At 44.6% G+C, this 26,253-nt stretch overlaps 1 protein-coding gene across 11 annotated transcripts; it reads left to right on the forward strand.

Moving 5' to 3' along the window:
• On the forward strand, window positions 1–25,749 carry bptf (bromodomain PHD finger transcription factor). Of its 11 annotated transcripts, none has more exons than XM_030407833.1 (32): window positions 1–762; window positions 2,017–2,839; window positions 4,803–5,023; window positions 6,350–6,535; window positions 6,776–6,958; window positions 8,635–8,847; window positions 8,966–9,051; window positions 9,267–9,619; window positions 9,811–9,942; window positions 10,179–10,308; window positions 10,897–11,032; window positions 11,127–11,417; window positions 11,528–13,064; window positions 13,368–13,492; window positions 13,746–13,874; window positions 13,996–14,146; window positions 14,242–14,365; window positions 14,463–14,715; window positions 15,298–15,465; window positions 15,943–16,079; window positions 16,170–16,275; window positions 16,377–16,621; window positions 16,869–17,811; window positions 18,367–19,820; window positions 19,904–19,986; window positions 20,091–20,316; window positions 20,431–20,933; window positions 21,049–21,225; window positions 21,349–21,541; window positions 22,897–22,981; window positions 23,195–23,381; window positions 23,992–25,749. In XM_030407833.1, the coding sequence occupies exons 1-32, from the start codon at window positions 249–251 to the stop codon at window positions 24,005–24,007; spliced, it is 10,110 nt and encodes a 3,369-aa protein (XP_030263693.1). In that variant the 5' UTR covers window positions 1–248; the 3' UTR covers window positions 24,008–25,749. The 11 variants fall into 11 exon arrangements, with proteins under 11 accessions (XP_030263693.1, XP_030263688.1, XP_030263690.1 ...); XM_030407828.1 differs by having other exon boundaries at window positions 24,899–25,749; XM_030407830.1 differs by having other exon boundaries at window positions 11,130–11,417; window positions 24,899–25,749.
• The last annotated feature ends 504 nt before the right edge of the window (window positions 25,750–26,253 follow it).

Here is a 26,253-nt window from a genome sequence, read left to right on the forward strand (position 1 = left end):
AGAGCCTGCTGTTTGTTCAGCCAGAGAGGCAGAGAAGAAGAAAAATGGCGGCTCTAGGCGAACCTAAACGGGACGCCGGGCTAACATTTTGAGCTTTCTCACCCGAAAAGAGACCGGGGCTTCTCGGGGTTACTGCACCGTCTGAATCTTCTCCGGCCCAGCTTTGCAGGGGTGCCATTTTCGCTCGCGCCCGTTTTGGCTAAATAAACGCAAAAATTGGGATACTAAAATAATAGCCTTCGCTTATCATGAGAGGGAAGAGGGGCAGGCCGCCCAAACCGCTACAAGCTGACGAGCCGTCCCCAGCTACGACCAGGGGCTTGCGACCGAGGAGGAATCTGAAGCCCAGGCTGAGGGACAGCGGGGATGAGGACGTCGAGAGCCCCACAAGGGAGAGCCCCAAGTCAGCTAAAAAGAAGAAAAGAGGATCCGTCGCGTCAACACGGGGAAGGGGACGAGGTAGAGGTGGCGGTGGTGGCAGAGGAGGCAGAGGGGGTCGTGGAGGAAGGCGGACGCCTGCGTCCAAAACAGTGGTGTACGACGACCACGAGAGCGACGAGGACGACGATGCTGTCAGTCTGAGGTCGGAGGAGGACGAGTTTGTTGAGGAGGAACCTCAGTCCGAGGAGGATGAGGCCCTCAAAGCGGACTCTGACTGCCTTGAAGAAGATGTGCTGGACGAGGAGGAGGAGGAGGAGGATGATGCCAGCTACTGTACAGAGAGTAGCTTTCGGAGTCAGAGCACACACGCCAGCACTCCGGGTAAATAAACACCGTGATCAGGCGGTGGTACCCTGTCTTATCACACACTGCAGGTGTTGGAAAATACACCCCGAAATGCAGCTGATGTTGCTGATTATTTTTGATCAGTGCAGGAAGCAGTAAGGTTATTGTTCAAAATGGAGAATGCACAGTGTATGAACACAGGCCGCAGTCATTAATGCTACTGCAGGTGGATTGAATCAGTAGCTGTATCACCAGCTTACCTTGTTGCCATTACTGGCTGTCAGTACATCTTCGAGCACCCCTTCAAGTTCTCCACACACATTTTAAGAGTGACCGCGAATGCCTCAAACTCGTTCTATTATTCAGTAGCATTTATGTGCAATAACTTAGCTGCTAGCGTGCTAACGTTAGCAATGAAATTTAGCTCCCGCTGTCAGCTGTCATCCTACAGTCCCGTGTTAATTAAATAACGGTAACTTTACGTATTTATAGCCACCCTCAACACAAACTGCTCTTAAGTTGAATAAGAAATTATATTATCTAATTATAAGTGATAAAAAGAAAGCTTTGAGCTAGCTAACCAACTTAGCTTGGCTAGCATGCCTGTAATTTCTTTTTTAGCACTTTATCAGCTTTCAGCTTATTTAACTCTACAATTCATAACTCCAGGACGGTTCACAAAAGGACTTTACATGTCTTTCGCGGTCACACCAAGCAAAATATGTTATACTGAGTGGCCTGACTAACTTTTAAGCTATTAGCCGACATGACAGCTAATGTTTTCCTACGTGCAGCAGGATGAGGCAGACCCATTTAGCTAATCACACTGGCCATGTGTTGAGCCGGCTCAGCCAAAGTAGCACACTTCAAACTTTGCCACTAATTTTAAAGCCACGCTTCACAATTTATTATTTTCATATTTTGGAATGTAGTATAACATATTATTAATATTGTGGCTCTTTGAATGGTTATGGAATATGAACTGCACCTGTGGGTTTGAAAATAATGTGATTCACAACTACATGAAGATTTGACTTACTGTATATCCATCTCAAAGTTGTAGATGGTTATTTCTATATAGGCCCACAGAAGAATTGGTTGACATAGATAAGATCAGATGTCACAATGATTTGAGTACATACCTTAACACAGATAATGTGACAGTTTGACTCCCTGTCCAAATACAACCATAAAAAATATTTTTAAAACGTTTTTTTTTTTTATTTGTTTCATCCTATGGATCAAAGTGATGTAATTATGGCTTATTTATATAATTTTTGTGTCTTACAGGGAAGAAAAAAGTACGGGCTCCACGACCTCGCACTCCCATTCTGGAGGAGAAGGAGATTCCTCCTCTTGTGCTTCCTGACACCTCTGAGGACCTCCTGGTGACCAACGAGGAGCTGCTTAATGCCACCTCCATCTACGAGGTGCTACGGAACTTCAGCACAGTGCTGCGCCTCTCCCCCTTCCGATTTGAGGACTTCTGTGCGGCACTGGTAGGCCAGGAGCAGTGCACTTTAATAGCTGAGACTCATATTTCCCTCTTGAAGGCCATCTTGCGTGAGGAGGACTCCTCCAACACTACGTTTGGCCCTGCTGACCTCAAGGACAGCACCAACTCCACTTTATACTTTATCGATGGCATGACATGGCCTGAGGTGTTGCGGGCATACTGTGAGAGCGACCGGGAGTACCATCATGTCCTGCCTTATCAGGAGATAGATGACTATCCCTACGGTCCGCTTGGAAGTAAGATCAAGGTGCTGCAGTTTCTGGTGGACCAGTTTCTCACCACCAACATGGCCCGTGAGGAGCTGATGTCAGACGGCAGTATGCAGTATGACGACCACTGCCGTGTGTGCCACCGCCTGGGTGACCTGCTGTGCTGTGAGACATGCTCAGCGGTCTACCACCTGGAGTGTGTGAAACCTCCGCTAGAGGAGGTTCCAGAGGACGAGTGGCAGTGTGAGATTTGTGTGGCGCACAAGGTACCTGGTGTCACAGACTGTGTGACAGAGGTGCAGAAGAACAGGCCCTACATCCGCCAAGAGCCCATCGGATACGACCGCCACCAGAGGAAGTACTGGTTCCTAAACAGAAGGATTATCGTGTAAGTTAGGACTCTCCCTCACTAGAATTACCTTTCCCTTTTTGGCACTGGCTTTATTTCCTAAAACCAGTTACCGTGAACATTCATAAAGTTAGCACCACAAATAATAGCAAAGTCGAAAATACTTGATATTGATTTGGTTTAATGGTTCAATTATGCTGAGATTCCGATTCTAATTCAAAGGTATGACTTAACCATTATAGCAGCTAAGAGGTGCAGTTGCTCCAGGACAACATATTGCATCTGTATATCAACTCAATACAAATGTTACGAGAAAAGCCATTCAAAACAAAGGGGAGGAAAATACAGGGGGAAAAGTGTTCAGCTGGTAACTCAGTAAAACACAATGTCAAGTTGCAACCCTTTCACAAGTTGATCAAGTAGGTTGTTCTGGGCAACAACTCGATGTCCTCAGATATCAGCTTTATGTGGAGTCTTATTGTAATAGTCATTGCTCTATTTCGAGGGATGCATGATCAGATTGGCACGTCATCAGTTCAGTACCAGAGGATAAACACTTTGAGATGAGATATTGACATCGGCCCAAAATGATAATTCCTGCCCATATGAAGCAGAGTTATGCACCAGCAAAGCGAACTGTTGACGGAGTAGGTTTTTTTTTTTTTTCGTTTCGCCTAGTGAATATGTACATTTTGAAAAACATTCTAGGTCTGTGTCAGCCAGTTGGTAGGGCAAAGTAGGCATAGAAATATGTTAATTCCTTTAACAGGAGATGTTGTGTACTTTCGTCGTATCTTGATACATATTGACATCATAACTCAGAATTTTATTATTATTAAAGTGATTTGCTCAGCTCATCATGTAGTCTGTAACATCTACCTGTATGTAGATGTGTAAAGAGATCTGAGATCCTGAGCTGAGGCATTAATGTGAAATATGCCAACAAACAGAAGAAGCGGTGACAAAGTAGCAACTATAAATAGTAGTAACCCATGACTCCTGTAAATATTCAATAACAACCTTATGAAAGACCTTAATCCTAAAGGGTTTTGCTGTTGTGAAACCAAATGCATATTTACCCTAGATAGTAACAACATAGGCCTCAAGTATAGATTAAAAAAATGCCTAGAAATGAAATTGCAGCCCGTAGACTACAGACGCCTAAAAGGTGGTCTCACATTACCCGACCTGTCTCTACACTGTGCATGTGTGCTGTTCCAAACTAAAATGTAAACCATCTGGAGAGTGAAACCGAAAGTTACTAGGAAAATCACTTGGCACATAGAACGCAACATGCTTCCACGAATTACATTACATTTGCTTGACTTGAGATTATAGAACAGACATGAAAGCCCCTTCTCTTCACCGGCAGTGATGCTTTTCCTGCCTCCCCATCCTCACCTCAAAGCTATTTTTCTGTTGGAGCTTTGTTAAAAAAAAAAAAAAAAAAAGAGGCTGAATTCATCTTACTGTCGGACTGCATGTGTATCTTTGTAAGTGTTTGATTTGAGCGAAAAAAGGTACTCCGTGCTTGAGCTGAATTTTTGTGCACCAACAGAATATTAATGAGTAGATGAGCATTCTGCCAGAGTCACAGTTTAACCTGCCCTTGACACTCAGTATTATCTCAAACCTCATTATCTTTCCTCTCAAATGGCTGTGTAATTGTCTATGAATCAGCTTTTTATTGCATTTGAATTGTAGAATGTAAATTGATTTATTTCAGCGAGCCTGTACAGGGTTCAGTCTGTGTTTAGCGTTTATGTAATCCAACCCAAAGATCCCAAGAGAATAGAGGATAATGTTTCTTTAACAGCAGTTGAAATTCGTGAAAATCCAGGAGGTGTTTACCCAACACCAGTGATGTAATTTTACCTGGTATTGTAAATGAATTACTCAGAACTTTGTGTCAAAATGTCTTTGTTTGATACAGTAAATATGTATGTATTGTCCCAGTTAAATGAGGTCAATTTAAGAACCCTTTCTGTTCTCACCTGCCCAGCGAGGAGGACGGCGAGCATGAGAAGAAAAAGATCTGGTACTATAGCACCAAGGCGCAGCTGGTGGAGCTCATGATGTGCCTGGATAAGGAGTACTGGGAGATGGACCTCCATGCCACCCTGGAGGAGATGAAGGAGGAGGTGCAGGCGCACATGGACATCACAGAGGACCTTACCAACAAAGCCCGAGGAAACAATAAAGCCTACCTCACTGCTGTCAACGGTACAGATCTGATGTTATCTTCTTTTTCTAATACAGAGCTATATTTGAACCTCACAATTATCTTTTAAACGTGTTCATAAACACATGTATCTATATGCATCCAGCAGGATTAAATTTGACAGTCTATCTAAGCTTCAGATAACTTAGTTCCGCGCCTCAGGCAGCTGTGCTGTTAAGGCAGTTGACTCAGAAATGTTAGGTGCTGCCCGTTCTTCCTGCTTCACGCTCTCTCAGTCAACAAGCAGCTGTTTTCCCCTTTCACCTTCCTCCAAGGAGATGGAGTGGTTAGAAGACTCTTGATTGCTGTGCCAGCGGTTTCCGTACCTGTTTGTCAGGCTGACATATGTAACAGTTTTCCTGTGTTTGTCACTAAACTGCCTGATTTTTGGTTCTCACAAAGACAGTGGGGTGCTATGTTTTATTGGGGATGGACCTCTGGAATGGATAGGAATTCTGCAGTCCACAATGGAAGAAACAATGTTTTTGTTGTAGCATCGTATGTGATTTATGGGTGTTGCCGGTATAATTCATCCGTTGAAGGCCCACTGCTGCTGCAGCACAGTGCCTGTGTTCCTTTAAACTGTTTGTGTCCCAGTAAAAACTGCAGTTACGAAACAGGCTTCTCTGGAGATTATGATCATCTGGGAAATGAAAATGGGCTTTCTTGGATCTGTGGATGGGAGCAGCCTTTTTGCAAGTTAGGGTTAGGTTGGTTTTGAGTTTACCGATCATATGTATGCTGGCGTAGAAGTTCGCACTCATATGTTATTATCTTTGTTTATTTACATATAACTGCTCAGATTAACCAGTCAGAGGAAGCGTTCTATAAAGGAACGGTGTTCTGCTCCAGAACTTAACATCTATGGGGTTTTGACTGATTGTCGTATAAGACAAGGAATTTAGAGACATCACAATGAGCTATGGGAAATCATAACTTTCACTATTGTTTTGACATTTTATAAACAAAAGAATTAATGATAATCAAGAAAATAAGAGGCGGATTAAAGAACAATGACAACAATTATTGGTTGCAGCCAATTTTTTAATTGGAGAAATTGATCTTCATGTCAAAACATAAGAGAGTTTTTACCCTTATAAGTCATTAGTATGACCTCACATAAACAAACTCATGTTGTTCTCTCCCTTGTGGACAAAGAACGTGTTAATTCACTATTTTGCAATATCATCCGAACTTGCAAAAAGCAGGTGCTCAAGACAGAACTTTACATGTAAATGCTACCATCTAATGCCAAGTCCTTGCATGGAATTGTAGATGCTGCCTTTTCATAAAACCTTTTTAAAAAGGATGTTCCATTTTGTTTGTAGATGTGGTCACAGAGCGTCTGAAGATCAGGCGGGAGTCAAAGGAAGCAAAGACACAAGCAGGGGAGGTCAGGCAGGAAGCGGAAACGGGCTTAGTGAAGATTGCAGAGGACGAGATCACCTCGCCACTCGATAACGGAGAGCACAAAGACTCTGAGCCCAAGGAGGTTACCAATTCACAGGGTAAAAGTGAGCTTTGTATTCAGTATTCTCACATCTAATTCTCTCTTACGTGCATCTCTAAGCAGCAGACCTTGTAGTCCTGGTACCAGCAGGTGTAGTTTTTTCTCACATATGCAAAGTGCTGTCCTTATGTGTCAGGGATGTGTCTGCAGCACCACCAGGACCTTTAGCACTACTTGAGTTGCTGATAAACAGTATTATGACTCGGCTGGTGCTGTTCCACCCTGTGTATGTATGTCATCACAGCAGCCGTGGTTCCCCCTGCCACAGAAGAGAGCTCCTCGTCCGATCCAAACCCCGTCTCAGCCCCCCGGGACACAGCGGCACCTAAAACAGAGTCCCTTGAACCTAGCACGGAAACGCAGCCTGCTCACTCTCAGAGCTCGGAGAGCGGGGAGTCCCCTCCGCTGGCAAAGCTGGAAAGGACAGGTACTCGAAGAACAAGATTCATGTTCACTCCAGTGTCCAGTTATTGGACAGCCATTCAGCTCATCCTTCCCAGCTGCTGAGCTGCCCATCCATCTTCATGTGTCTGCTTGTCTCTGCTGGTTGCAGCTAACCATACCCTGCCCTTTTCACCCTCCCTGTTTGCCTCTTTTTGTGCAAGGATGGCGACACTAATTCGTTTTCTGTTTCTGTACATTTGTAGATCTTTAACCAGTTTTGGATAATTTTGTAAGTGCAGGCATTATTTGCTGAGTATATGCTGTCCCTGATATAACATTGAGGTGATTGTAGGTGCTCTAGTGCTTTTCTGTTTTTCTGATACCTCTGCCATGTCTGCAAGGCTTTAATGATCTTTCTAAAAGTCTACTGACAGGCCATTGTGGTCGTTCCCCTGAGGTTTTAGCTTCATATGTTGCAATCTTATTCACAAATACTGTATTACTGGTCTGGTTTGCTTTGTTCCGACAGTTTCTGTTTGTTGTGTCAGCTGGCTGCCCGTTAATGGAGCGCTTGTTGTGCTTTTCCCTTCTGCCTAACATGGCTTCTTCAAACAGTGCACTGTGTGTCTCTGACCATGTTATATTAAAAATTCCCCAGTGCACAATTGTGTTTCCTCAGCTGAATTTCAGCCCTCATGAATGGCACACACTTTTAATGTGGCCTTTGTGTGTCTGTGTGCCTCTACCTGGACATAAATAACAGATAAGCTTTCTTTGAGTGGCTCGGACAAAACATTACAGCTCTCACGATTCATGCAACATTGGAATGACCGCAATTCCTGATCCTTTTTGAATCCCTTTTGACAGCATCTCTCTATTATCTTCAGTAAACGTCTAATTGGATAGTGAGAAGATATTTTCTCCTAATTTAATTGTTCCTGAGAGAACTGAAGCTGTTGTGGGCCATTTTCTGTCATTTGTCTTCTCTTCACCTCCTCTAAGCACGAAAACTAAAGCTTTTGCAATCAGCGCCTGCTGTGGCAGATAAGTGTTCCATTTATTTGCGCTGCATTCATTTCTCGTCTTGTGTTATATGTTGTCTGCCGCTCTAATCGTCTTGAAAAGCACGCTTTTGGCACTGTGCTAGACAGCGTCCCTGGCAGCAGCTAGCACGCCACGTCTGTCACAGGCAGCTCCTTATTCTCATTCCAATTTACGGGCATTTGGGTGGGCTCCTGTTGCTTAGACAAAAGACTCTCTGCCTGGAAGGCACACCTGCTACCTCGTCAACAAAGGGCCACATATATATGCAGGACCCTCTCCTCGAACAACTCAAAGGCATGGCTGGTGTCTTTATTTGGCTTTGCCACAAGTGAACAGCTTGTTCTGGATTTGTGTAACCTTGCGTTTCCAAGATGGGTTTGTTTTTGTAGGCCTGGCTGGACTAATGAAGCACCTCAATGTATTTTTTGTACTTTTTTGGTCATATGCAAATTTTTATTCTCAAGATCGTTGAACAAGGTCTGGTCGAGCTATATTAAAAGTTTCCTAATTGTAAAGGGGGAGTTTTTATTAACATTGTAATTATGTGTGTTGACACAGCTGCTGTCTTTGCCCAAAGCATGGTTGTAATTAATGTCATTCAGTCTCACTCCTTGCATGCCTGTTAAGCTTTACGCCTGTGCCCGTCTTTTCCTAATTTTTAAATACTTTTTACAGATGAGGATGCAAAAGCAGACTCTAGCAGGGAAGGCAAGCACCCTGACGAGTCACAGGCGGTTACCCAAGACAGTCCACAGCGGCCATCTTCTCAGCCAGAGGCAAGAAGTGGCAGCAGCCAGGTCTCTGGATGCGGGAGCCTCAGGAAACCAGAACAGCCTGACCTGGCAGATCGTTCCTCTCAGTCCTCTTTCACCAGCCAGGATGGGACAGGTAAACATAAAAGTGAAAGTGGATACCGTCACAGATGTTGTTATGAGTTCAGTTGTTTTAAATTCTGTCTTGGTGTCTCAGTTTGACTAACCTGAGTTTGTCGCTTTCTGAATGACAGATGAGTACAACGAAAGGGTCAAGGGCGATGGTGGGAGAGTAGCAGGACAGGATTCAAATAAACAAACGCCCAGAGGCAGCAAAGAGGTAAGGCGTATGTGTTTTTACAACAAAAATGTTGTTTAGCTCTGCAGTTATTTTTAATTATTTTTGACAGAAATGTTTGATAATAAGAGAAGTGGGTACTAACATTTGACTAAATTTCTGACTAAATTGAGTCTATACCACTATAGTCTTATACATTATACAATAGTATAATGATAATAATAATTTTGAATGTAATGTTCTGTCTCATGTTTCAGTCTTCTCCTGTACGGTCTGACGGTGACGCTACACGTCTCAGCTTTTTAAAGCGGGACCTAATAGTGAATTTGAACAACCTGTTCAAACTGGGCCAGGAGGGTAAATACAGGGTCTACCACAACCAGTACAGCACCAACGTCCTGGCACTGAACAAGCACCAGCACCGCGAGGACCACGACAAGAGACGTCACCTCTCCCACAAGTTCAGCCTGACCACGGCAGCAGAGTTCAAGTGGAACGGCTCCATCTACGGTTCGCGGAGCCTGACTGTCTCCACGTTGCGTCTCACCATCATCCAACTGGAGACCAACGTCCCTGGACCATTCATGCATCCTAACTGGGCATCGCACAGGTATGACTCAGGTCTCACAGGTTGATGTGAAGTTGAAAGCAAATAATATTCCAACAATTCTTTTTAGGGGTACAAAACAAAATTTTTTTTAGGTCTTGAAAAATTTTATCTTTTTTTTTTATTAGCATGGGCTGTTTGAGCATTGTGCCGTTTTCGCTGTTGTTTAACAGAGTTTGTCTTTGTTTTCCTAGGACCAACTGGAACAAAGCAGTGCAGATGTGCAGCAAGGCCAGGGAGTTTGCTTTGGCCTTGGCCATACTAGAGTGTGCCATCAAACCAGTGGTCATGCTGCCTGTATGGAAAGATTCTCTTGGACACACAAGGTAAAGGACAAACTAGATGCAGTCTGGCAGTCAAACAAGTGTTCATTACTCACACTAACCGCACACTAACATGTAGTGCACTCCCAAGGAGTGAAGCTACTACAGCAGTGATTTCTTCAGCCTGCTTGGTGTGAACTTTTTCACCAAACAAGCAGCAGACTCAATTATAACTTTTCTATTTCAATACCGCCCTCGCGCCTTACATCTTGGTTATACACTGTGCATTCCTCCTTCAGGCTACATCGCATGACGTCCATGGAGCGGGAGGAGAAGGAGAAGGTGAAAAAGAGAGAGAAAAAACTGGAGGATGAGGAGACACTGCAGCAGGCCACTTGGGTGAAGTACACCATCCCCATCAAGCACCAGGTAAAACAGCAACGTCTCTTGTCTGTCATTCATGGAGGAGGTTTTACTTCATACATACTGATCTAAAGCAGGTTTTAAGTCCACACCGCCATTTATTAGCACCGAACTAACGTTCTGAATTAGTGCATTTGAATTTATTTGAACCTTTCAACACAAAATTGTACTATTAACAGTATAAAGTTAATATTGTTACAGCACTTTATTTAATTGAACTGTCAGTGTTCAGGTAGGGTTGACATTTGACTAAATCTTTTTCTGTTTATTCATTACTCTATTGTAAATTTGTTTTAGTTAACAGTTTCAGATGTTAATTTGGTCTTTACTTCTATTGAATTGTGTATCCCTCCGAGTTCAAATCATAAACTAATCATACTTCAGTACAAGCACCCCTACTAGGGAGTCACTCATCCAGTGCACATAAAGTTCGAAGCAGTGGTATATTGATAAAGTGTTCATATTGCCGTACAGCCTGCACCTTGTGTGAGATTCTGTTTTTGTTTGTCAGTTTTACAAATGTTCTCTGAAGTGATAGCAGTTCATCTGAAAACGTCATTATTTTGTGGCTCACTTGCGTATTTCTCTATCAAGGTGTGGAAGCAGAAGGGCGAGGAGTACAGAGTGACGGGATATGGCGGCTGGAGCTGGGTCAGTAAGACTCGAGTGCCGCGGTTTGTTCCAAAGCTACCAGGGAACACAAATGTAAACTACCGCAAAGAACTGGAGGGTAAGGGTTAAACTGGCATAATTTTCCTCGATGTATTCTCCTGCTGCTGGCATGTTTGGCTCGTGTTCTCATTTTCTTCCCACTGTCTTCATAGCAGCTAAACTGAGCAAGGAAAATGCAGCAGCTTGCACAAATAAAGAGAAAAAGTTGATGGAAACTGAGAAGCAGTCTACACAAAACACTGCAGATGACGACAGTAAACAAGCATCCGTAGCTGTGTCAGCACAGAGCACTTCATCAGAGGAGGACCACAAACCTCAGACCCCCAAAGAGGAAGAAAAACCCACAGAGGAGGAGAGGGGAACGAATGAAGAAGAGGAGGGAGAAGATAAAAAAATGGAGGTTGACCTCTGCTCTGAAACTGCTGCTTCAAGTGACGAGAAAGGTAAATGTTTGAAATTAAATGATCTGTCATTAATTTTAGATTTTCCTTGATGAAGGTTGTGTATGGTTATAAATCGTCACCATTCACCATTCTCTTACTCTCTGTTCTAGATAAGGCTGAAGAAAAAGGCCCTTCCTCCCCTACTGTGCAGCCTGTGACTGAAGAACCAATTCTGAAAGATGAACAACCCAAGACGGAAGAGACCGCAGCACCAAAGCCCTACTATGATGTTGTGAACGTCAGCGAGGGCTTCCAACTGCGGACAGCCTATAAGAAGAAGGTCAAACCCTCCAAACTGGATGGGCTTCTGGAGCGTCGCGTAAAACAGTTCACCTTGGAGGAAAAGCAGAGGCTAGAGCGGATGAGACAGGCGGCCCTGCTGTCCAAAATGGCTCCCGCGAAGCCTGCTTCTACTGTCAAGACTGAAGGATCCACACTGGGCAAACAGCAGTCTGCTCCGACGCTGTGTGTAAAACAAGAGAAGGACGAAAGTCTTCAAGTGAAAGACCATGTGGTTAAGAAGCTGAACTTTGAGCAGGAGAAGATGGAGGTAAAGGCAGACAACTTGGATGTCAAATCAGACATCACAGCGCCCAACCACAGCAAACAGATGGAGGTAAATGCTGGACAGGGGAACGGTGCAGAGGCCTTGTCTCACAAAGAAGTGAATGGAGGACCTTTAGCGAACACTGAGCTCAACAGTAAAAACAACTGTATATCAGACACAATAGAAAGCAAAGAAAAACCAGAGGTGGCTGTAGTGGGAGAGAGTGCTAAGAAACGTGGGTATGAGGAGATGGAACAAGGCAGCAGACAGAGCGACACAGACAGCATGGAGGTTGACCGAAGCAAGACCAGTCCGGTGCAGATGAACGGGAAGGCAGGCGTTCCCACCGCCACAGACTCGAGCATCAACTCAGGCGCAGCCAGTGGAGTCGAAGGTGATGTTAAAGACCCTCAGAAAGAGCCTGTCAAGTCTCTGATGAATGGAAACCTCTCACAAAATGATGTGTCCGACATGTGTCATCCACCTCCCCTGAAAGTGCCAAAATTAGAGAACCACGTGGCAGAGAAAGGAGACACTCTGAATGTGAATGAGAAAGAGGGAACAGTTCCCGTGAAGCCTCCATCCTCAAGCCTTTCTTGCCTGAATAGTAATAGTGCTGAGAATAACAGTAGTGAAGGTTTGAAGACCACCGCAGAGTCACAAAACACTCCTCAGTCTGATGTGACATCTGAAGCAGCAGGTAGTACAATCTCCTCTGTAACCACCACCACCCAGCCCACCTCCAAGGCAGCTGTCCCACAGAAGACCAAAGTTCCAGTCACTGACACCAAGATGGGAACTTCTGGTTCAACAACAACCAGCTCCATGATTAGTAAAGAGTACTCCACCAGAGACCGAGTCAGCCTCCTCAGGTTCTCCAAATCCAAGAAGGCACGCTCGGGGACAGCCCTGCCGTCCTACCGCAAGTTTGTCACCAAGAGCAGCAAGAAGAGCATCTTCATCCTGCCAAACGACGACCTGAAGAGGCTGGCGAGGAGGGCGAGCATCAGGGAGGTGCCCATTTTCAACTACAACGCCAAGCCTGCCCCGGATATTTGGCCTTATCCGTCACCTCGGCCCACTTTTGGGATAACGTGGAGGTTGGTAACACATTTAGATCATGTTACTGATTGTTTGGGAGCCTTAAAAGATACATTTAGAACTGGCACTTTAGATTTACAATTGCAATGATTACTTATTTAAAACAGTATTTTGATTTATAATCAAACTTTAGCTCGGACACAAATGAATGTTGGCTTCAGAAATTAAAAGACATTTCTTTAAATCCATGAGCGCAATATCATGTTACCAGGATGCAAAAATACAAATGCAGTAAATTAAAATGTGTTTCTAAAACTGATTAGTGCTCAGAGCTCATGGTTTTATGACTGCGTCCCGTTCAGGTACCGACTCCAGACTGTGAGGTCTCTGGCAGGGGTCAGTCTGATGCTGAGGCTGCTGTGGGCCTGCTTGAGGTGGGACGACATGGCTGTTAAACCCTCTGCCTCTGTAGGGACGACTCGCAAAGGTGAGAAAAATGCTGCACACTTCATCTTCACCTGTACTGATGTTTCACTTCCTTTGGGCCCATTGTTTTCTGTGTCTGTGAGGAAGCCGTCTGACATTAGTTTCTGTTTTAGTTCAAACGTTCAGCTTCGTCTGTTATCTCTTCTTGTGTTTCTCCCAGCAAAACATTAGTGTCTCCACCTTAAAATGCAGAGTTGAGCATGAAGAGTTTGCGCTTTGAATAATTGTGCTAAGACATCTAATTTTCATTATAGAAACCACAGAGACAGACATCATTACAACAGAGATTATCAAACGGAGAGACGTGGGACCTTACGGCATCCGCTCTGAGTACTGCATCAGGAAGATCATCTGTCCCCTTGGGAACAGAGACACTCCGAAAGGTAAAAGCGTTTGCTCACGGACGATGCTTGATTTTGCAGTTGACCATGACCGTGCATTCGAGCTATTTGGTAATGCTTTATACAGATAATGACTAAATTTTTTCATGTCTCCGATGAGTAGAAACCCCCACACCACAGAGGAAAGGCCTGCGATCAAGCGCCCTGAGGCCCAAGAAGCAGGAGCCAGCCAAGTTGACTGGGCCTATTGCTGTGGAGACGTGGGTGCCTGAAGAAGACCTGGAGCTGTGGGAGATCAGGGCCTTTGCAGAAAGGTGAGAAACGCAAGGGGAGCCTCTTCTGGCAATACTGCATTGTTTTAATAGAGCACTGATTGACCTGATTGTTCCTTTTCTCCTCGATATTACAGGATAGAGAGGGAGAAGGCACAGGGTCTTGACCCCTCAAAGACTGGCAGCACTCTCAAGACAGCAGAGGATGTCAAAGCCCATTTGGAGAATCAGCTGAAACAGGCCAGACTTGCTGCTCAGCAGGTAGGAGCACTGTACACTCAAATGCAGTTGGGCAGCACCCCCACTGGGAGGTTGACCAACGCTCTATAGCCCTGATATGTTCATGTTTTTGTTTCAGAAACGTCTGGAGCAGCAGAGGCCAGGTACACCTGCCACCACTCCGTCATCAGCAACCACCACCACCTCAGCCAGCACCCCCAGCACTCCCAGCACCCTGTCATCCACGGGTCAGAGGACAGGTCAGGTCACACCTGGAACCAAGATGGTCCTAGCCTCCAAACTGGGCTCTCCAGTGTCATTCCAGCAAGACAAAAACTTCCATCAGTCCTTTGCCTCCTGGGTCAAACAGGGTCAGACTAACAACAGCTCAGGTAAGCTAGCTGAAGTCTATTTGAAGATTTAAAGAGTATTTGAATAATCACCAGCCCATCTGACCATGCATACCTACATTTAATGTCTGGATTTTTTTATTTTACCTCTCATCCATCATATCATTAGAGCAGGGCAGACAAAGCTTTTTTCACATTTTTTTTCAGACTTCTGTTTTGGTTTTTCCCTTTTCATTTTTAAATTTTTTGGTTTTTATTGTTGTCATTTGGCCGCCATCAGTTAGTAAGAAGTCGATCGCTGGCATGAATATCTTTTTTTGTGTCACGTTCCTACTTAGTAAATGTGATTGACTTGCCAAAACTACTTTTTGGCTCGTGGTGTCCACTTACAATTGCGTGAAATTCAATTTTCACTTTTTTGTAGTCATTTCTATCCCAAAAGGCTACATGACAGCCTGTTTATCATCATAATATAAACACACGGCAAAGTAATGATCCCAAATTTTCTGAATATCAGCCTGTTGGTTGACTCAACCTTCCAGTGGACACCGCAGCCGTAAACTGGCTGTCATGGTGGCCATTATGGCTATGCGTGACCGCAGCATGGCATGGTGTGTCTTGCAGCCTCCACTGGCTCGGTGGCCACCGTGGCTAGCAGCATCGCCACCTCAGAGCAAACCTTCCAGATCGCTGGCAGCCCAGTGACTGTGGCTGGCCAAGTCCTCGCCGCCAAACTCCCGTTGCCCGCAAACAGCAAGATTGTCACGCTCAACATGCCCACCACGCAAGGAGGTAGGGAGCACGAGTGCGATCCATTTCCGCTGGTTTTGGTTTACACTTGCCAAAATGGATGGAAGAGTGTCATGTGGGATGAAAAAATCTGCCTGTGATCAGTATTGGTGATGAGCATGAATGTCTTCACCAGTGTTGTTCTGGGTTTTTTTTTATTTATTTTTTTACGTTTGATGGAAGAGCTTCCATGGCCAAAAGTTTGTCAGCAGATTGTGTTTTTTGTGAAGTTTTTTTTTGTCTGCACTTCATCCAAGTTGTGTATAAACTACTTTTATCAATTGAACTGTAGCGTCTAAAAATATTTTTGATATTTTTTTGAAACCAACAAGACATCTGAAGATCTTCTCTACACACACACACACACACACACACACACACAGTGCATGCTTCCCTGCTTCGTTACATTCTTGACACATATTACTGCATGTACCCAGTGCATGTTTGCTTCATTCCTTACGTAATGTGTATTATCGACAGGTGTAGTACAGCAGAAAGTCGTTGGCATATTCCCCTCTGGGCCCCCTGCGAACCTTAGGACATACAGCACACTACATCCTACAACTGGCAACATCAACCTCAGAGCCACCACCTCTGCCTCAACGACCCAGCAACAGGTGCGCTGTCTTTCGCTCTGTCCACATTAGAAACATTTTAAATTGTTAAGCATGGTGACTGATGATCTTTCTTTGTGCTTGGCGTAACAGGCCATCGCAGCAGGAGGCCAAATCCAGCCTGGCGCGATCAAGAGCCAGTCACCTTCCCCATCTACCTCCATGGGCACAGCAGTGGCGAGAGGTCCTGCTCAACAAGGTGCTCTATCCATCTGATTATTTATCAGTGTGCTAATGATTGTCAATGCCTTGGTGGCTTATGTCTTATTAATTTACAAATAAAACCATTACCTCTTCTAGGCCAACCTCAGCAGGCTATGATCCCAACAGGCCGTGGCCAGGCTGGAGCCACAGCTGTGCCCGGCTGTACACCTGTGCAGGCGAATGCAGCTCAGAGAGCGGCGGGCACTGCTGCGCCGTCACCTCACGCAGCTGCCACAGCACCTGGACAGCCACCCCTAGTTTCTTCCCAGGCCAACAGACCACAGCAGGGTCAAGTTAAACTCACTATGGCACAGCTAATGCAGTTAACACAGGGTGCTCAGGTGAGGGCATGTTTATTCTATTGTCTTTTCCTTCCTGCTGATACACCAAATACACATTTTGACCAACTAGACAGGATTCTTTTTACCTTTGTTTTATAACCTCCTGTTGGGGTCTATGAAATATTCAATTTTTATTTGCAAAGTGTTGAAAATGGCCTCTTTGTTTTGAACAATGTTGTTTGAAGAAAGGTTAGATTTGTATCAATTACAGTGGAAGACGAGATTTGTTTATTCTTCAACTCTGCAGGGTGGAAACCCAGGTCTGACAGTGGTGATCCAGGGTCAGGGCCAGACCCAGGGACAGTTGCAAATCATCCCACAGGGTGTCACAGTCATCCCTGGTCCTGGCCAGCAGCTAATGCAGGCAGCCATGCCCAATGGCCAAGTCCAGCGCTTCCTCTTCACTCCCGTGCCCCCGTCCTCATCAGTTTCATCTTCATCTCCCACTACAACTACAAAGCCTGCTGTAGCTCAGACCCCTCAGATCCAAGGTCCAGCCCAGGTTCAGACAACTCCAGCTCTAGCCCAAACCCAAATGACTGCCCCTGTTCCATCCCCGACACAAATGCCACGTTTGGCCCCCACCCCAGCCTCAGTGTCTCTACAAACCCAAGTTTCAGTTGCTTCACCATTATCAGCCCCTGCACAGTGTCAGATGTCTACTTCTATGCCTGCCCAGGTTTTATCCTCCACACCAGCCTCTGTCCACACACAACCCCAAGTGGCAAGACCTGTGCTTGCCCCAGCACAAAATGCAGTCTCCACCCTTACCGCAGGCTCGTTCCCTACCCAAACCCAGACTGCAGTGTCACTACCTGTTCCAGGACAAGTCGCACCTCAGTCCCAGCTCCAGACACATGCCTTCAGCCCTGTCCCAGCCTTAACCTCCGCTCCTCTCCAAATGCCTGTTGCCGCTCCTGCCCCTGCTTTAGCCCCCATCTCAGGCCCCTCTAACTCTGCCCAGATGCCAGTTTCTGCATCTCTTCCCTCACCTGTCCAAGTTCCGACCCCTGCTCTTGCTCCCGTCTCTGCTCCCGTCATAGCTGTTGTGTCTACCCAAATCGCTGGCCCATCCACAGGCAAAGCTCTGACCCAAATCCAACCCGCAGCCCCTATTCCCTTTCACGCTGCTGTGGCCAACGCTGTCGTCACACCAGTCACGGCCACCTTTACAACACCGTCAGTGCCAGGTAAGCAAACACTCACGTCAAGCTTCTTTTGGTGCAGACTTTCAGCTTTTTATCTTTTAAAGATCTTTTACATGCACAAGAACCTGAATAATACACTGAATACAAATGAAAACAATTAATGAGCATAAAAGGTCTCCCTTTAGCAATATTATAAAAGCAGGTGTTATGGTGCAAACACCTCTTTACCTGATCTTGTCACTGTCATGTCAGTAATGACGGCAAAGCTCACCCTATTACTTAATCAGCTTCCACAAATATCCAAACATGAGGTCATTGTCCATATAGGCCTCCTCTGATTTGTGATTTATTTTCATGAATAAAAGCATTTACATCCCACTATACCAATATACATTTTCATATTTTCACCAGACTTTGTTGGATAAAATAGGGGGGTGTTACTTTCAGTGAGTAGCAGTGATGCGGTATATTGTTTGTGCTGATTTGATCACTTGCATGAAATTGCTTGGTTGGCACCACCTCTTGTAGAATTGACTGTATACATTGGTGGACTTCTTTTAATACATGGTTTCTCTTTACTTCTCCCTCCTGATGTAGCTCTGACGGAGCAGAGGGCAGCTCAGCCTCAGGTCTGGAATCCTGCTTCATCTCAAGCTCAAACTCCAGTTCAGCCCGCTCAGCTGGCTGCGGCTCCTGTTCAGTCGTCTGCCCTGGCTACTGCACCGCCCTCTGCCCCTGCATCAGTCTCCACACATTCACCCATTACCCCTTTGCCCCAAGCATCTCTTCCTCCTCAAGCTCAACTACAAGTCCAGCACCCCACAGTTGTATCAATGCAGCAAGTGTCTCAAATTCCAGTCTCAGCAGTGCAGGTTCATATGAAGGGATCTCCAGTCTCTTCTGTTGTTACAGCTGTGAGAACGACACAGCCTCAACTGCAACCCCAAACCCAGCGTCAAACCCAGATCTGTGCTCAGATTCAGGTCCAGCCCTATGGCCAAGTCCAGCAGATGCCACACATTCAGGGCCAAGCACAAGGCCAAAACCACCCCCAGGTCCGAGTTCAGTTCCAGCCACAAACTCAGCAATCACCCCAAGCCCAATTACAGCCCCTCGCTCAAACTCAACCTCAGGTGCAGTTTCAGTCCCAAAACCAAACCTTACCCCAGGTCCAGACCACAGCTCAGGCCCAGCTCCAGTCAAGGGTCCAACCTCAGTATCACCCCCAGGTACAAGCTCCATTTCAAACACAAGCTCAGCCCCAGCCCCAGGCTCAGCAACAACCTCAACCCCAGGTTCAGTCTCAGGCCAAAGCTCAACTCCAGCCCCAGATCCAAACCCAACTCCATCCCCAGGTTCAGGTCCACTTCCAGCAACAGAGCCAGGTTCAGCCTCAATCTCAGGCCACACAGCAACCCCAGGTCCAAACCCAGCCCCAGTATCAAGTGCAGTCATCTCCGCAGGTTCAGCAGCAGCTTCAGGTCCAAGCCCAACCCCAAGTCCAAGCGAAGCTCCAAGTGCAGTTCCAGCCTCAGAACCAAACTCAAGTTCAAGCACAGCCTCAGCTTCAGGTCCAGTCTCCGATCAGGCATCAGCTTATCACAGTTCCAGGCCTCCAGCAGCCAGTCCAGCTCCTCTCAGCTCTGCCACCTCATGTTGCCGCCCAGATCCAGGCTCAGATCCAGGCACAGGCGCAGCAGCAGGGTGGGGCAGTTCCCCAGCAGATCAAACTGCAGCTCCCTATCCAGATCCAGCAGACTGGGGGGCAAATCCAGGCCCACCAGATCCAGAACATGGTGACCATACAGGCGCCAGCGAGCGTGCAGGAGCAGCTCCAGAGGATGCAGCAGCAGCAGCAGCAACAGCAGCAGCAACAACAACAACAACAGCAGCAGCAGCAACAACAACAACAACAACAACAGCAGCAGCAGCCACAGCAGCAGCAGCAGCAGCAACCAAAACCAAAGAAGAAGAAACATAATGAGGCTAAAAGGGAACAGAAAGAACAGAACCTGCAGGCTGTTAGCCCTGGGGATGGCATTCAAAAACAGGTGTGACTCAAAAATGTACACTGACTCATTCCTTTTTGAAAATACATACCATAAATATTAATGTTGCTTTTCTTTGTTGTCAGGTTGTGGTGAAGCAGAATGCTACAGCGGAACAGCTGAAACAGAGGAAGAGCCTGGCTGCTGCTGAGCGAGAGGAGAACCAGAGGTCTGGGACTTGATTATCAGAATTGTGGAGCGTTACGATATGTCCCTCCAGTCGTGTTGTCCATCTTTCCTAATATGAATTTCTGTTGTCTTTGTGTTTTTAAGAATGATCGTGTGCAACCAGGTGATGAAGTTCATCCTTGACAAGATCGAGAAAGACGAAAAGCAGGCAGCGAAGAAGAGAAAGAAGGAGGAGGTGGTGGAGCAGAAACGCTCCAAACAGAACGCCACCAAGCTGACTGCACTGCTGTACAAGCACAAAGAACAGCTGAAGGCCGAGATCCTGAAGAAGAGGGCCCTGTTGGACAAGGAGCTGCAGCTGCAAGTACAGGTAAGCACCCAGTATGCCATCACCACGATAGTCATTATAGTCATAATATCCAGGAACCATTTTTTATCCCGCATTAGATTCATTATATTAAGTCTATATCATGTCTTTTTTTAGGAGGAGCTGAGGCGTGATATAGCCAGGCTACAGAAGGAAAAGGAGAAAGCCAGAGCTGCCATCACCCAGGCTGCTGCAGCAACAGTCAAGGCTGCTGCTGCTTCTCACTCCTCCCATCCCTCTCAATCTACACATTCCTCTCACAGTGCACACACAGGACCCTCGCCTTCATCATCCCATAAAAGGAAGAGGGAAGAGGAGAGAGACAGAGACAGAAACAGGGATCGGGACAGGCATCACGACAAGGACAAGAAACGGGACAGGGATAAGGACAGAGACAGATATAGAGACCGAGATAGAGATAGAGATGGGGATCGAGAGAAGGAGAAAGACCGAGAGCGGGACAGACATCGGGACAGGGAAAAGGACAAAGACAGAGACAAAGACAGAGATTCCAACTTATTGAAACACAAGAAGAAGAAGAAACTCTGCTCTACCTCAAAGGATCACAAGAAGGACAGCAAATTGTACTGTATCTGCAAAACACCCTACGACGAGTCGAAGTAAGCTCAAATACTGTGATTACATTTCAACATGCTACTGTAAAACACGTGTGGCGAACACTGAATCTAATCATCGTTATGACAAGACAACATTTAAATGATGTATTTCTCTCAGATTTTACATCGGGTGCGACCTGTGCTCCAACTGGTTCCATGGCGCGTGTGTCGGTATCACAGAGAAAGAGGCCAAGAAGTTGGAGGACTTCGTATGTAATGACTGCAAACGTGGTCAGGAGGGAGGAAGCAATGAGGAGTTATACTGCATCTGCAGGACACCTTATGACGAATCACAGTATGGCTCTTTATACAATTTATAACTTAGTATAAACATTAGACATATTATGTCCTCATTTTCTTTGACGTATGAAACCTTCACTGTTGTGTTCACCACGATGTCTCTAATTCTCTCCTGCAGGTTTTACATTGGCTGTGACCGCTGTCAGAACTGGTACCACGGGCGTTGTGTGGGCATCTTGCAGAGTGAGGCCAACCACATCGATGTATACGTGTGCCCGCAGTGTCAGTCGACAGAAGATGCCATGACAGTCCTCACGCCGCTCACTGACAAAGACTATGAGGGCTTGAAAAGAATATTACGCTCGTTACAGGTATTTGACCTATCTATGTCAGACTGTCTCTACTTGTATCATAATGTCAACAGAATTACTCTTATTTGGTCACTTCCAGTACAATCTTAAACAAGCTAGCAGCTTTTACCTCTTCTTTTGCGGGGATTTAGCCATTTTAATGGCAGGACTCACCTCCCTGTATGCGAAACAAATTCTCCCAGACAGGGAGGTTTTTCAGGGGCACCCTCACACAACTTCTAATATGTTTGTCACCGTTCCAAACTGCCCACATTACGCTCTTTTGTAGTAAACACCCCTCTCTTCCCGCCATGTAAAACATGTCATTACATAGCTAATCTCGTAAAACCATTGTAGTGGAAAATTAGTGGATATGGATGAATTGAAACAGACATTCAAGGTACAATGTTCATTTTAACAGCCCGACCCGACCCTGTATCGATGTGTGTAACACAGTTAAAGGTCTATCCTTTTGGTTTTAGAGGGCAGGCAGCATCATCATCAAGTCTCAGTGATGATAGTGTTGAAGGGAATCACTTCCCTCTCAATGCAGTTTACTGTATACAACAATCATCATCATAAAGATTCAGTTTGAAGGCATATTCACAATTCAATCGTAATATGAATGGCCAAGTTGAAAGGTTCAGATAATAAACCAGTGTTTGAATTGTGACTACTGGTTTGTGATTTTAGAGCAGTGGTTCTTAATTATTTTTTGTCATGCCCCCCCTAGAGGACAGAAATGTTTTCACGCCTCCCCTGAATTGAAATACTATTGAGAGCCTGATAATATTTATTCATTTATCTGTATAAACCACTGTATGAGTTGCAGCATTCTGCATACAATCACCTGATTATCAAAATGGTTTCATGCTGTCCACTGCCAGAGTTTTTAGGCATAAAACACAAACAGGTCTTTCCGGTAGACAGCTGAGATGGCTAGGCCCAGGAGTTCCCGCGATAATCACATGATCACTCGCGACTGCAGTTATAGGTATGTGTCATAAAAACAACAACACGAAGTGTTCCCGACCGAAGGATTAGTAGAAGAGCTTGACATAAAGACTAAAGTGAAACCTATCAGCTCCACTGCCGTGGCGGAGATGTAACGTAGCAGACGTGTATCCAGTGTAAATAGACCTTCACGTCCCCCCCCCCCCCCCCCCCCCCGACACCTCAGCGGCGCGCCCCACTATTTGATACTGTTTTAGAACCATGTTTAGATTAAACATAAACCCTTCTCAAAAGCTTATTCAGCATCTAGTGTAATAGCTATCAATTTCGGCAAATAATTTATAGTCTTTGCTGGTTTTGCTATTATCATTATTGCCCATTTTTAAAAAGGAATTCTAAATATTTTCTTGTTTTTTCAACAGTCTCACAAAATGGCATGGCCTTTCCTTGAACCAGTGGATCCCCACGATGCACCTGATTATTATCGTGTAATCAAGGAGCCAATGGGTAAGACCAAATGATGGTTAATTGCGCATGACTTTTAATTGTCTTCAACCCTGAAAAAAGGTCCATTGTGTCTTCCTTTCACTCTGAGATTATCGCTTATATTTCCCTAAACTGGTTAAATGATCCAGATAAAAAGAATAAAAGTACGTCACATTCTGTTGATTTTATGATTTCTTTTAATGTGGGAAATGTTAATTTTTCTGCCCCTTGTAGACTTCTCCACAATGGAAACCCGTTTGCAGAAGCGACATTACCACAAGCTCACAGAGTTTGTGGCCGACGTGACCAAAATCTTCGACAACTGCCGCTATTACAACCCCAACGACACGCCCTTCTTTCAATGTGCAGAGGTGCTTGAAGCCTTCTTTGTACAGAAGCTTAAAGGTTTCAAAGGGAGCAGGTAAGGTTGGGCGCCCCTACCACTGCAGACTCTCAAGGTTCCACAAGTCTCTTTTTCCTTTTCCATACCTGTGGTTGTGTGCTTCGAAGCTCTGACTCATTTGCATCTGAGTGTTTAGTTTATGCATTTCTGCCTGTTTCACTTTTTACTTTTGTTTTTACCGCCAGCATGTGGTAGTCAGTGTTATTTTGCAGTAGAGTGTGCTTAACTTGTAGACTAGAGTTGGCTTTAACTGTTGAAAGGGTTGCTTGGCCGTACTAAAACCAACAAGAGCTGACAAACTGACAATACAGTAGGGTCATGAAAGTCAGAACCAGTAGTCAACGCACTGATAATATCATCTTAACAATTTGAGTGAAAAGTTGAATCTCTGAAAATTATTATCAAACATTCAACTTTTCATTCATATTGTTGTTATCTTTTGTAATAAAGGCAAAATAGAAGTAATTTAACTACAGGTCTCAGACTTTTTGGCCTTATTGTATGTCCGATGTCTTACCAGAACTGTGTGCCGCGTTACATCTGTACGGTGTCTCATCTTGCATTTGTGTCTGTTCACCTTTGCTGCATGCCTTTGATTTATGCCATCCCATTCTCTTCTTTCTTACAGATTGTCAGATTCTTAAGTGGGCCAGTCTGGATGGACTGGATGCTGGGGTCTCTAATAATAATGACCTGGAAACTTTTATGTTTCCAGAAAAAATAACCATGACAAAAGAAAAAAAGAACACACAGACACACACACACACACACACACACACACACACACAAACACCAAATGTGCTTTCATGTAAATGCCACCAGTTCAACATTTTCCATAACCGTTACAATATTCAGCTTAATCACGAAACGGCAGCCATGTTGACTTGTGTTCATCATGTAATTGAGGGACATGCTTTCTTCTCATTACTTCTCTGAATCTGGCCTTCTCTCATAGTCAATCACAGTAGCTAGGATGTTTTTAAATGCATTTTAGTTCCTGCCCTTTGATTTACTTTCTGCTATACATCTGAGTTGGATGTATTAACCTTACCAGATGTAAAAATAAAAATAAATGTAAAGCTGCCTATTTTATTATAGAGAAATATTTATGAGAAGTTTTGTACGTTACGTCCCTTTGAGTTTGATTTAACTGGTTGTTTGAGGTGGTCGTATTGAATGTACATACTTTTAATCATGTACAGTGGTTGTAAGATATATCTGACTCTGTATCTGAATGTTTTAAATAATTCTGAAACAAATCATTTTAGATGGTATTATTTTATGAAACTATAACGTACTACAAAGAGTGAGGAGTTTGACCTCTCCCCTGCTCCTCACTTTCACAAAGTAACCTCAGTTTGTAGTTGTGGAAGATTGCTTCAGGAACGAAGGCATTCCCAGTCAATTACAGCAACATGGCTGCAGGATCCTCTGCCGACCCCTTTGCATCCTCTGTGTCTGTGTCTGTTGAGATGTCACAACGAGAAACAAAATGCGAAGGGCTCTCAACTTTCCCCTCTCTCCACATCCTGTAGGTCTCATAACAACAAGCTACAGTGTTCTTCAGCCTCTTAGAAAGCATCGCACATTGCTCAGACAAAATGCACTTGCCAAGAATATGGCTTTTCTGAACTGTAACTCTGTGACAGACTCCTCTGCCTCATCATGTGTTTGGGATCTGCTCCTCTGACTGTCTTTGCGACCAGCACTGCTGCTTTCACAGGACTGTTCAGGCTGAGCTGCCTTCTGCCCATTTGAGCTCTAAGGGACCTTTAATGGACCTGGTCTTCATCTTTGGGACTGTGCTGAGGAGCGTGAACAACTGAGGCATTTCAGAAGAAAGTTTACCTCTGAGAAAAGACTCTTAAGGAGCGCTCACATTTCCATGTTCTTTTTTTTTTTTTTTTTATCTCAGTCTTTTAATTTTTTTCTTGTTAAAAAAACCCCTCAGGCCACCCTTGAGGTCATCATGTCCAACGAGAAATAGGAAACTGAATACTGACATACAATGGCTGAGTTTTACTGAGCATAACGCATCAAGAGTTTTGTGTCTAAATACAGATGTCGCGGTGGAACAACTTTTTTTCTCCCATTTCCACTCATTGTTTAGTCTGAAGTGGCATGAAAGAGAGTTGTACTAAATATCTGGACATCAGTAGTCTGCTTGGTTAAACTTCTATAACCTACTGAAAGTACGGTAATAAGCTATTGTAAATTAATTGCTCTGCAGTAGTGACTGACTGAGAAGGATGAAACCGTGTATTTGAAGGTTCCTGCCCTGTTTGTAAAAATTTGTCAGATTTTGACTGGATTTCTTTTTCTTTTTTTGTATTACATCTGAAGAAATATTGATGTATATGGAACTTAATAAAATGGAAAAGAATTATTCTTCTCTCTGATGTGTCTTTTGGCCGACAGTGTTGTGTAGGAGAGTTGTTTACGTCTTTATCAAACTTTAAAAACATTTTAGTAAAAGCCGGGCAGTATAAAAGAGATGAAATTAGTTAAAATAAGAGATAAAGAACATTTAATGTTCCTGATAGTGTTTTCCAATTCGTTGGCATAAAATGTAATTTAAAGGGTCCTTAGGAATGCATGACAAAAAATATTTTATTCAAATTGAAAAAGAGTACCTAATTGATAAAGGGGTTTTACACAAATGCAAATAAAACTATTCAAAAGATACTTTTATTACCTAAAGCAATGAAATAGAAACCTAAATACTGTTTTGCAGGTTCAGCAGTCAAAACAGTTCATAATCATAAGATACACGATCTTTGTTAATTATTTCCCTGTTGTGGTTACGTGATACCAGAGTTGAAATGAATCGATCTGGGAACAGTTCATACTCCAAACGTCCACTAAAAAAACACAAAGACGGCGGAAAACT

Source organism: Sparus aurata, chromosome 23, assembly GCF_900880675.1.
Source record: "Sparus aurata chromosome 23, fSpaAur1.1, whole genome shotgun sequence".
NCBI lineage: Eukaryota > Metazoa > Chordata > Actinopteri > Spariformes > Sparidae > Sparus > Sparus aurata.

Excerpts from the sequence above, each read along its gene's own strand:
- bptf (XM_030407828.1), top strand. The coding sequence starts at position 249 with ATGAGAGGGAAGAGGGGCAGGCCGCCCAAACCGCTACAAGCTGACGAG. Across the intron at positions 9,052-9,266 it reads CGCCCAGAGGCAGCAAAGAG|TCTTCTCCTGTACGGTCTGA; the intron begins GTAAGGCGTATG and ends CTCATGTTTCAG. Across the intron at positions 17,812-18,366 it reads TACAACACCGTCAGTGCCAG|CTCTGACGGAGCAGAGGGCA; the intron begins GTAAGCAAACAC and ends CTCCTGATGTAG.